At 47.0% G+C, this 10,256-nt stretch overlaps 1 protein-coding gene across 1 annotated transcript in view; it reads right to left on the reverse strand.

Moving 5' to 3' along the window:
• Positions 1 to 1,796: 1,796 nt before the first annotated feature.
• The window catches only part of LOC122247221 (uncharacterized), a 49,659-nt gene continuing 41,199 nt past the window's right edge, over positions 1,797 to 10,256 (reverse strand). Inside the window, exons 2-5 of the mRNA XM_086542503.1 lie at positions 6,220 to 8,586; positions 5,738 to 5,872; positions 5,115 to 5,386; positions 1,797 to 4,030 (exon numbers count right to left, since the gene is read on the reverse strand). Of these exons, the coding sequence (XP_086398629.1) occupies positions 2,599 to 4,030; positions 5,115 to 5,386; positions 5,738 to 5,872; positions 6,220 to 8,586 (4,206 nt within the window). The 3' untranslated portion in view covers positions 1,797 to 2,598. The remainder of the gene's footprint in view (positions 4,031 to 5,114; positions 5,387 to 5,737; positions 5,873 to 6,219; positions 8,587 to 10,256) is intronic.

Below are 10,256 nucleotides of genomic sequence, written 5' to 3' on the forward strand. Positions count from 1 at the left end.
TCACACACACACATACTCACACACACACACACATACACTCACACCAATACCTGCACACACACACAGGTAATCGTGCGCACACACAAAAGAGCAGGGAAGTGCGCTAGAACCTGTTAAAGAAGAGCAGCCAAAAGCAAGGTTTCCCAAGCCACGCCCATTTCGAGTTTGAAAAGGACGGCCTTTTGGGCGTGTTCGACCTCATACGCCACGCCCATATTCGCTTGAAACGCCCGTGAAGATGAGCAGATTGAACAATCTCTTTATGTTTTGTTTGTTTGTTTAGTTTTGTTTTTGTTTATTTGTGTGTTTATTTCTTTGTGTGTTTGTTTGTTCTTTTATTTTTTTCCTTCTTTTTTTTTTCCTTTTCTTTCTTTTTTTGCCTTCCTTTTTTTTTTTCTCTCTGGGTTTGTTTACTTTTTTTATTATTTAGTTTTTGTTCGTTTTTTTTTTTTCTTTCTTTTTTCTTCCTTAACTTGTTATGTTTCTGTTTTTTGTCCTTTTTTCTTTTTCTTTCGCCTTTATTTTCACTTTCTTTTCGTCTCTTTTTCTTTCGCTCCTTTCGCTTGTTTCCCTTTTTTTTTTGCTCTCCCTTTCGCTTCTTTTCTTTTCTTTTTTTTTTCTAGGTTTCCTTTTTTCTTGTCTTTTTCCTTTTTTCTTCTGTTTTTCTTTTTCCTTTTCGTCTTTTTTGTTGTTGCTTGTGTTCCCTCTGTTTTTCTTCCTTGTTTCTTTTCTCTCTTTGGTTTCTTGGTGTTTCCCTTCTTGTTCCTTTTTTCTCTTTTTTTTTCCTTCTTCTTGCCTCCCTCTTTCTCTTTTCCTACTTGCTTCCCTTCTTCTTATCCTTCTTTTATTTCTTTTTTTTTTTTCTCTGTTCTTTTTTCTCTTTGCTTTCTATTCCTTCCTTCTTTTTCCCCCTCGCTGAATGTTTTTTTTTCATTTTCTTTTCTTTTCTTTTCTTTTCAAATCTCTTTCTCTTCTTATTTTGATATCCTTTTGTATGGTATTCTTCCTCTTTCCTCTCTCTCTCTCTCTCTCTTTCTCTCTCTCTCACTCTCCATCTATCTATCTATCTATCTATCTATCTGTCTGTCTATCTAACTATCTCTCTCTCTCTCTCTCTCTCTCTCTCTCTATTTATATATATATATTTTTAGTGATATATATATTTTAATATTATATATATATATATATATATATATAATATATATATATATACATCCTTATATATTATAATATATATATATATATATATGTATATATATATATTTCTTTTTTTTTCTCTTTTCACCCTCTCTTCTCTTCTCGTCTTTTCCCTTCTCTTGTCACCCCCTCTCTCTTCTGTTTTCTCTCCTCTCCCCACCCCCTCCCCTCCCCTCCCTCTCGTACTATTATTATCTTCGATCTTCTTCTTTGTGCTTTTGTTTATTTGTTGTTTTTCATTGGGTATGAAGAAGAAGACTGGTGAGACTACTGATTATGATGATCAGAATAATGATAATTGTAGCAATAGTAATAAATATCAATACATGATAATAGTAGCAATAATCATCAGGATGATATTAATGAAACTATTACTATTACTGCTACATCTACTACTACTACTACTATTACCAATGATGCTAATGAAAATGATGAAAATAATGATAATGATAATGGTGATAATGATAATAACAATACTAATAACGATCATGATGATAAGAATTATCTTAATAGTACCCCCTGATAACAAGAAAAAATAAATTAGGACTAAACACGACACAAATACTCTACGTAGCCAAAGAAACAAGAACACACATCAAATAAACAAGCAGACATTTTATTCAACATTTTTATCCACCGCCTCGTCTCCTCCTCGAGTCCTCGGCCTCAGCTGTGGCTAGCCAGAGCCTTCAGCCAAAGGAGTTCGGACGGGAACAGCCGACACAAAAAAGCAGGTAAAAAAATATACGTATATACCTATTAACAGCAAAAGGGCCAGAGAGCGAAACTTACACGTATGATTCTAAAAACCCTATATAAATAGATTCACTATAAGGATCATGCTTACACGCACTTACATACATAAGGGGTAATAATATATAATAAAGTCTATTGTCAAAAATAACACGTAATAAAAATATGTATAACGTAACCAATTATTGAGCATAGTTTCGCAGAGAAGCCCCTTGAGACAACAACGAAGATATGGAGATTCAGTATATACGTGGATGAATATATATATATATATATATATATATGTATATATATATATATATATATATATATATATATATATATATATATATATATATATATATATATATATATATATCTTATAAGCATGTATATAGTGCACATATGCAGACACTCGGAGCCCCCTGCGAGATGAGAAGGGACAAAAAAGAGAAACATATATGGCAACATCAACATAAAAACATCTTTCGAACATGAGCATAACAGACGCAACTTCTTCCGCTGTGACGGTCCTCTTCCTCGGACAGAAGCGAAGGCGTCCCGGGACAGCGTCCACGTCAGCAGCGCCTGGGAGCATCCCTCACCCGCTCCTTCGCGAGCCTGAAATCTGAAGTCTGGATCCCAGCGGCCGAGGCTCCCTGGGTTCCTTTACCTTCGCTGGGGCTCGAGGCTGGAGACCCAGTCGGGTTGCGGGGAATGAAGGAGCCTCACCACGCTGTCGGGAACCTGCAGGCGCTGACGCCTCTCCCCCGGGGTTGGCTCGGGGGCGGGGTCGTGTGGGAGGCGGAAGGGCGGCGGGCGGGGGAGCTCGGAGCCCGGCCCGTGAGCCCACACGTTGAAGGGCCCATCGCGGGGCGTCTCGGGCAGGATGAGGCCAGACTGCACCACGGGGATGGACAGGGGGGCCAGCACGGATTTGGTGGGCACCGCTGGCTTGAGGCTTTCAGGGGTGGGCTTCGAGGTCCCACTGCTGGTCGTGGACGCCGGCTTGCCATAGGGCTTGGGCGAGGTGGGCTTGAAAGGCTTGTACGCGGGGGAAGGGCGGTGGTAGGCCGTGTACGTCGGCCTGGGAGGTTTGGCTGTGATAGAGGGACCCTTATAGGACGCCGGCTTATGGTTGATGTTGTAGGAGATGACGGAAGGTCTGGAGGTCTTGTAGGGCGCGCGAGTGGTGGTCGCAGGAGCCTTGTAGGGCGCGCGAGTGGTGGTCGCAGGAGCCTTGTAGGACGTCGGCTTGTAGCTCGGGAAGCTGAAAGGCGTTGGCTTATGGCTGGGAAAGCTGAAGGACGGGGGTCTGTAGGGCGGGGTGGGGGAGCTATAGGGAGGGCGAGGGCGGCCGTAAGGCTTGAAGTCTTCGGGCCTCGGTTCCTGGTAGTGGAAGTGCGACGTGGCCGGGCGATAGGGCCTGTAACTCGTGGTGTACTTGTTGACGGGCCTGGGGTACGTGGGCGGCTTGGTGCTGGGGGGTCGCGGGTAAGCCACGGGTCTGCGGGTCGTGGTGTAAGGCCTGGCAGGCAGGCGCGGGTAGGTGACAGGTCTGGCGGTGGTGGTAGTGGTAGTGGTAGTGGTCGGTGGGGATGTCTCAGGAGCGGCCGTAGTGGTCGTTGTGGGTGGCAGAGTGGTGGGGTGATAGGTTGGGCGTGGGCGCGGGCGAGGCCTGTACGGTTGGAAGGGCGAAGGGCGGGCGTAAGGCGGGGGTGGAGCGAAGGCCTCGGTGGGAGCTGGGACGGCTGGGACGACGGACGGCACGGGAGTCGACGGGGCTGGGAGGGGGTCTGGAATGGGGGCAGGGGTTGGGGCTGGCATGGGGGCAGGGGCAGGGTCTGGCACGGGGGCCGGAGCCGGGGCAGGGGCAGGGTCTGGCACGGGGGCCGGAGCCGGGGCAGGGGCAGGGTCGGGCACGGGGGCAGGGGCAGGGTCTGACATGAGGACTGGGGCAGGGGCAGGAGCAGGTGCAGGGGCAGGGGCAGTGTCTGACATGAGGACTGGGGCAGTGGCAGGGTCCGGCATGGGGACTGGGGCAGGGGCAGGGGCAGGGTCTGGCATGGAGACTGGAACGCTTGATTCCGGTAGCTTGGATCTGTCAATGATTAATGATAATATCAATAATGAAAAGTATGATAAGATATATATTGATAATGATAACAATAGAAACTATAGTGAGGATATAAAAGTAACAATATTTTTTTTCTAAATCTAAACAATCTGTTATCATAAACTATATCTATTTTTGAGAGAGATTTTTTATGAATAAATAAATTTAATCTAAATTTAATCATATGTTATTCAAGAAATTATTAACCCTCTGGCCTGACGATGGGCGTCATGACGTTCGGGGATTTTGGATCACTATGTTATTTTATTTTGCTATGAGTAATGAGTGAGTGATGATGACAATGGCAGTCATAACTACCGTAATATTAAGCAAAATGGGTTTCACCTAACGTCCAAAGCCTAGATGGCACCACTTTCTTCTAGCACCAGCAGGAGAGAGAACCTTGAATGGCACCTATCTACGGTCTCAAGTAAGCTAAGCACTATCTTTATGGAGCGATGACACATAGCAAGTTGCCGACCTCTTGCTCTAAAGTACCGCAGATGGAGGATTTTTAGGCAGAACGAGAGGAGGAAGGTGACTCAAATGTCTACAATGTGCCCCTGTGGCAGAAGGGATGCCTTTTACTGTGGCACTCACTCTCATAAGTTTCCTTCCTCTTCCCCACATCTCCATGTTATCTTCACTGCAAATTGTTATATGTTTCGTATTCGTTCATGACAACACACAAATACGAAAAAAAGTTGCTTTTTGTCCTCCCCTAAAACATTAATCCTTCTTTCACACTAAGTATTAAAAAATGAGCTGATATGGACATTAAACTACAATTTTAGTACACTACAGAATTGATATAGTCTGTGGTATGACAGATATGTCTCTAAATACAGTAAAACACAAAAAAATAAGACAAAAAATGGCTCTAGTTCTACGGTGAGTGACTAGAAGGCAGTGGGAAAAGTCAAGGTATGTTGCAGAAGCTGCCTCGCTCTGAAATAAAACCCATCCTGGAGACTGGGCAAGCAAGTCTATCCCCCGTCGGCAACGGGTTGAAAAGAATATAAAAGAAAATAAATAAATAAAAAACATTCATAATACCACCCCGACTCACCCAAAATCTCCCATGATAAAAGTCTCAATAATTTCTTCCTCTTCCTCTTCCTCTTCCTCTTCCTCTTCCTCTTCCGCTTCCTCTTCCTCGTCGTCAGGGAAGAGCAGGACGGCCGACTCGAACTCCTCCTGTAGAACTCCAGGGTCGCCTCCCTCTGCCATGAAGGGAGCGATGCCGTCCAGGGGCGCGAGGTCAAACTGGTCCTCGGGAAGTTGCTGGTCGACTTCGATCACGACGCTCGGTCCTTGGATGGCGATCGGGATAGTACCGGCCTGGGGGAGGAGGGAGGGGGGAGGGGGGTGGAGAGGCCTTATTTGTTTTTTTTGTTTTTGGTTTTGTGTTCATTCATCTATCTGCGGATTCATTTTTTATGTATTTGCTGGTTGATTGCTTAACAGTTTTAAAGAAAGTCACTGGATGGAGAGGTCCTTTTTGATATAATTATCTATTCATCCATTAACGTGCACTCCTTCATTCCTTCAGGCAAACACTGACTGATTGATTGATGAAATTACTAAGAAAAAAAATAATATCAATAATAATGATAAAATACAAAAAGAAAAAGAAAATACTAAAAAGCACCAAAAGCCCTTCTTCCACAGGCATCCCTCCCGGACGCCTACCTCGGGGTCATCGGCAACGAACAGGGTCTCGAGGTCCTCGGGCGGGATGACAGGCTCGACTCGGGGCGGAGTCTCAAGGAACTCCTCGCCGGTTTGGTCGTCGTCGGCGATAATTTCCGGAAGCTGCGCCATGTCCTGGGGATGGTTTAGAGGGTTGGTTGTTAGGGGGAGGAGGGAGGGGATGGTAGGAGAGTGTAGGGTGTTTGGTTGGGCTTTGTGTTGGTTGGGGAACATGGTACCTTTGGAAGCCTGTTTTTCATTGGTTGGACTAACAGTCTCTGTTCTCACTCTCACTCTTTTTTCTTTTTCTTTTTTTCTCTCTATTAATCTATTTGTCTCCCTCCCTCTCCTTCCATCTCTCTCTCTCTCTCTCTCTCTCTCTCTCTCTCTCTCTCTCTCTCTCTCTCTCTCTCTCTCTCTCTCTCTCTCTGTCTGTCTCTCTCTCCTCTAATCACATAACCATTCACCCCCATCCATCTCACCTGAACAGCATTAGGAGGCAGCGAGGCATCCTCCTGCACTTCGATCAACGCAGGTCCTGGCGGCAACATAGCTTCCAGTTCTTCTTCAGGAGGATTTGGGACGAAGACCTCAGCGTCACTCATGGGTTCTCGGTCCGGCGTCATTTCGTCCATCTGAGGGAGCTTCGAGAACATTTCTTCAGGCACGAATGGGATGAAGGTGTCTACGAAGACGTCCTCCTGAGGAGCGTCGTCGGCAGCCCCGCTCTGAGGAAGGACGTCGCCGAAGCCAGTCGAGCCGACGGGATCGACTGCTTCGGCGTCTGAAGGACTCTCTGTGGGTTCCAGTGTTTCCATTCCTATCCCAGCTGGCACTGGACCTTCCATGATCTCTCCTTCGGGAACCAAAGGTACTTCATTTCGGACAGGTTCAAAAGGCATGAAATCAGACAAATCATCGACAGCAACAGGCTCGTCGTCCGTTGGGAACTGCGGAGGATCTGGGAAAATTGGCTCTTCAGGAACCACTTCCAAAGGTGCACTTGACTGTTCACTGGGGAAGGTTGAGTCTGAGGAACCGGAAGGTGACGCTGGAATCGCATTCTCATCAACTGATGCTGTAATGTCTCCAAAACCAGACGACTCGAAGGGTCTACTAGCCTCATCATCTTGAGGTCCTGCAGCTGTGAGAGGGATTCCCGTGTCCTCCATAAACATAGCATCATCCTGAGGTCCTGCAGCTGTGAGAGGGATTCCCGTGTCCTCCATAAACATAGCATCATCTTGAGGTCCTGCAGCTGTGAGAGGGATTCCCGTGTCCTCCATAAACATAGCATCATCCTGAGGTCCTGCAGCGGCGAGAGGGATTCCTGTGTCCTCCATAAACACAGTATCCTCTTGAGGTCCTGCAGCGGCGAGAGGGATTCCTGTGTCCTCCATAAACATAGCATCATCTTGAGGTCCTGCAGCGGCGAGAGGGATTCCTGTGTCCTCCATAAACATAGTATCCTCTTGAGGTCCTGATGCGGCGAGAGGGATTCCTGTGTCCTCCATAAACACAGTATCCTCTTGAGGTCCAGCAGCGGCGAGAGGAATTCCTGTGTCCTCCATAAACATGGCATCATCCTGAGGTCCTGCAGCGGCGAGAGGGATTCCTGTGTCCTCCATAAACATAGTATCCTCTTGAGGTCCTGATGCGGCGAGAGGGATTCCTGTGTCCTCCATAAACATGGCATCATCCTGAGGTCCTGCAGCGGCGAGAGGGATTCCTGTGTCCTCCATAAGCATAGTATCCTCTTGAGGTCCTGATGCGGCGAGAGGGATTCCAGTGTCCTCCATAAACATGGCATCATCCTGAGGTCCTGCAGCGGCGAGAGGGATTCCTGTGTCCTCCATAAGCATAGTATCCTCTTGAGGTCCTGATGCGGCGAGAGGGATTCCTGTGTCCTCCATAAATATAGTATCCTCTTGAGGTCCTGCAGCGACGAGAGGGATTCCTGTGTCCTCCATAAACACAATATCCCCCTGAGGTCCTGCAGCTGTAAGAGGGACCCCGACATCAATAAGCACTGCATCATCCTGAGGAGCAGGTCCAGCATCTGCCGGGGGCACGTCAACCTCTCCCACCAATGTCGCATCCTCCTGGGGTTCTGCAGCTTCCAGGGGAATCCCAGCATCAACACCAAGTTCGCCTGGAATCTGATAGTCTTGTGGAGCCGTAGCATCAAGAGGAATTCCAGGTCCCTGTGGAATCTCATTGGTGTCCTGTATCACCTGAGGTCCTGCGGAATCTAGGGCAACGCCCAAGACCGTGCCGTCGGAATCAACAGGATCAGGGAAGCCTTCGCTGACCACACCGTCAGAGGACACCATCCCGTCGCCGGTAACCGAGAAGCCGTCGACGACCACCATGACGGGCTGGTCGGGCGCTAAGGCCTCGATGATCGTCGCGTCGTCCAGGCCACCGACGACCTCGATGCTGTCGGGGACGATCTCGACATCGTTGGTCTCGTCCGCCTCGCCAAGGACAATCGGGTCGGACACAACCTGAGACGCCGTCGGGCCGATCGGAATGAAGATTGGCTCGTCCGAGACATCATTTATGCCGTCATTCCCGTCCTCTTCAGTGACGTCATCGAACTTCTCGTCCGTGGCGTCATCAAAGGCTTCATCGTCGACGTCGATCAGGAGAATGGTAGAGTCGCCGCCAACCGCTTCCAGAGATCCCGGAAGAACGATGAACTCTGGTGGTTCCGTGGAGTCAGCGGCGTCCCCGAGAGGCAGGCTGACGGCGTCTGACCTCCGACTGATCTGCTGCTGAGCGGCTGCTCCTGCAGACAGCAACAGCACGACGGCGACACAGCAGCCCGCCACCTTCCAGCGCCTCTCCTGATGGGGAAGGATCTCTGTTAGTTAATCTTTATATATCATACCTAGTTCTTATCCCTATTGATATCATTGCTCTTTTTCCTATCCTTATTATTAGCTTTATCTCTGTCCCCATTTTGCCCTGATTTTTATTCTTTGATAAAAAAAAAACATTTATGTATGCATGTGTGTATAAATGTATATACGCAAATATCTAGTCATGAATGTATGTATAAATTTATGTGTGTATACATGTTTCTATTTATGCATGGATGTGCAATTGCATGTACGCATGTATGAATGCATATATATGTATGTATATTCAGGAAATATAAATGTGCGTATGTATTTATGTACAGCATGTATATATGAGCGTTTGTATGTATGTACAACCATATGTCGGTATGTATTTAGGAAAGAAACAAAAAGATCTCCTCTTCCTCTTCCTCTTCCTCTTCCTCTTCCTCTTCCTCTTCCTCTTCCTCTTCCTCTTCCTCTTCCTCTTCCTCTTCCTCTTCCTCTTCCTCTTCCTCTTCCTCTTCCTCTTCCTCTTCCTCTTCCTCTTCCTCTTCCTCTTCCTCTTCCTCTTCCTCTTCCTCTTCCTCTTCCTCTTCCTCTTCCTCTTCCTCTTCCTCTTCCTCTTCCTCTTCCTCTTCCTCTTCCTCTTCCTCTTCCTCTTCCTCTTCCTCTTCCTCTTCCTCTTCCTCTTCCTCTTCCTCTTCCTCTTCCTCTTCCTCTTCCTCTTCCTCTTCCTCTTCCTCTTCCTCTTCCTCTTCCTCTTCCTCTTCCTCTTCCTCTTCCTCTTTCTCTTCCTCTTCCTCTTCCTCTTCCTCTTCCTCTTCATCTTCCTCTTCCTCTTCCTCTTCCTCTTCCTCTTCCTCTTCCTCTTCCTCTTCCTCTTCCCTTTCTCTTGGTCTCCCTCTATCTCTCCTTGTTCTCCCCCTTCCCCCGTTCCTCTTGGTCTCCCTTTCTCCATTTTCCCTTTCCTCTCTGGGTCTCTTCCTTTTTCCCTTTCCTCTTGTCATCCATCCTTTTTTTTTTTCTTTTTTTCTTTCCCTTTCCTCTTGGTCCTCCTTTCCCCTTTCCTTTTGGTCTCTCTCCCTCATCCTTTTTTCCCTTTCCTCTTTCTCTCTCCTTTTTTTTTTTTTCTTTTTTTTTTTTCTCCCTTTTCCTCGTTTGGTTCTCATTTCTCCTTTTCTCCCTTTCTTTTCCTTTTCCTCTTCCTCTCCTCTTGGTCTCTTTATATCCATCCTTTTTTTTTTTTTTTCTTTTTCCCATTCCTCTTGGTCTTTCCTTTTTTTATTTTTCGTCCTTTTTTTTCCCTTTCCTCCTTTTGGTCTCCTCTCCGTTTCTTTCCTCTTCGTCCATTTTTTTCCCCCTTTCCCTTCTCTTGACTCATCCTTGTCTCATCGTTCATCCTTTTCTTCCTCTCCCCTTTCCTCTTGGTCTCTCCTTTTCCCCTTTCATCTTGGTCTCTCCTTTTCCCTTCCCTCCCCTTGGTCTCATCTCCTCCTTTTCTTCCCTCTCCCCCTGCCTCCTCCTCCTTTTCCTCTTGTACTTCTTCCTTTTCCCCTTTTTCCTCTTGGACTCCCTCCTCCCTTTTCCTTTTTTTCCTTTTCCCCACTCTCTTTCCTCTCACTCCAGCTTCCCGTTCCGCATTGTCGATTTTCCCTTTTCTCTCCTCTATTTTC

The sequence above is a fragment of the Penaeus japonicus genome, unplaced genomic scaffold (assembly GCF_977035675.1).
Source record: "Penaeus japonicus unplaced genomic scaffold, GWHDUDI00000001_assembly GWHDUDI00000012, whole genome shotgun sequence".
Lineage (NCBI taxonomy): Eukaryota > Metazoa > Arthropoda > Malacostraca > Decapoda > Penaeidae > Penaeus > Penaeus japonicus.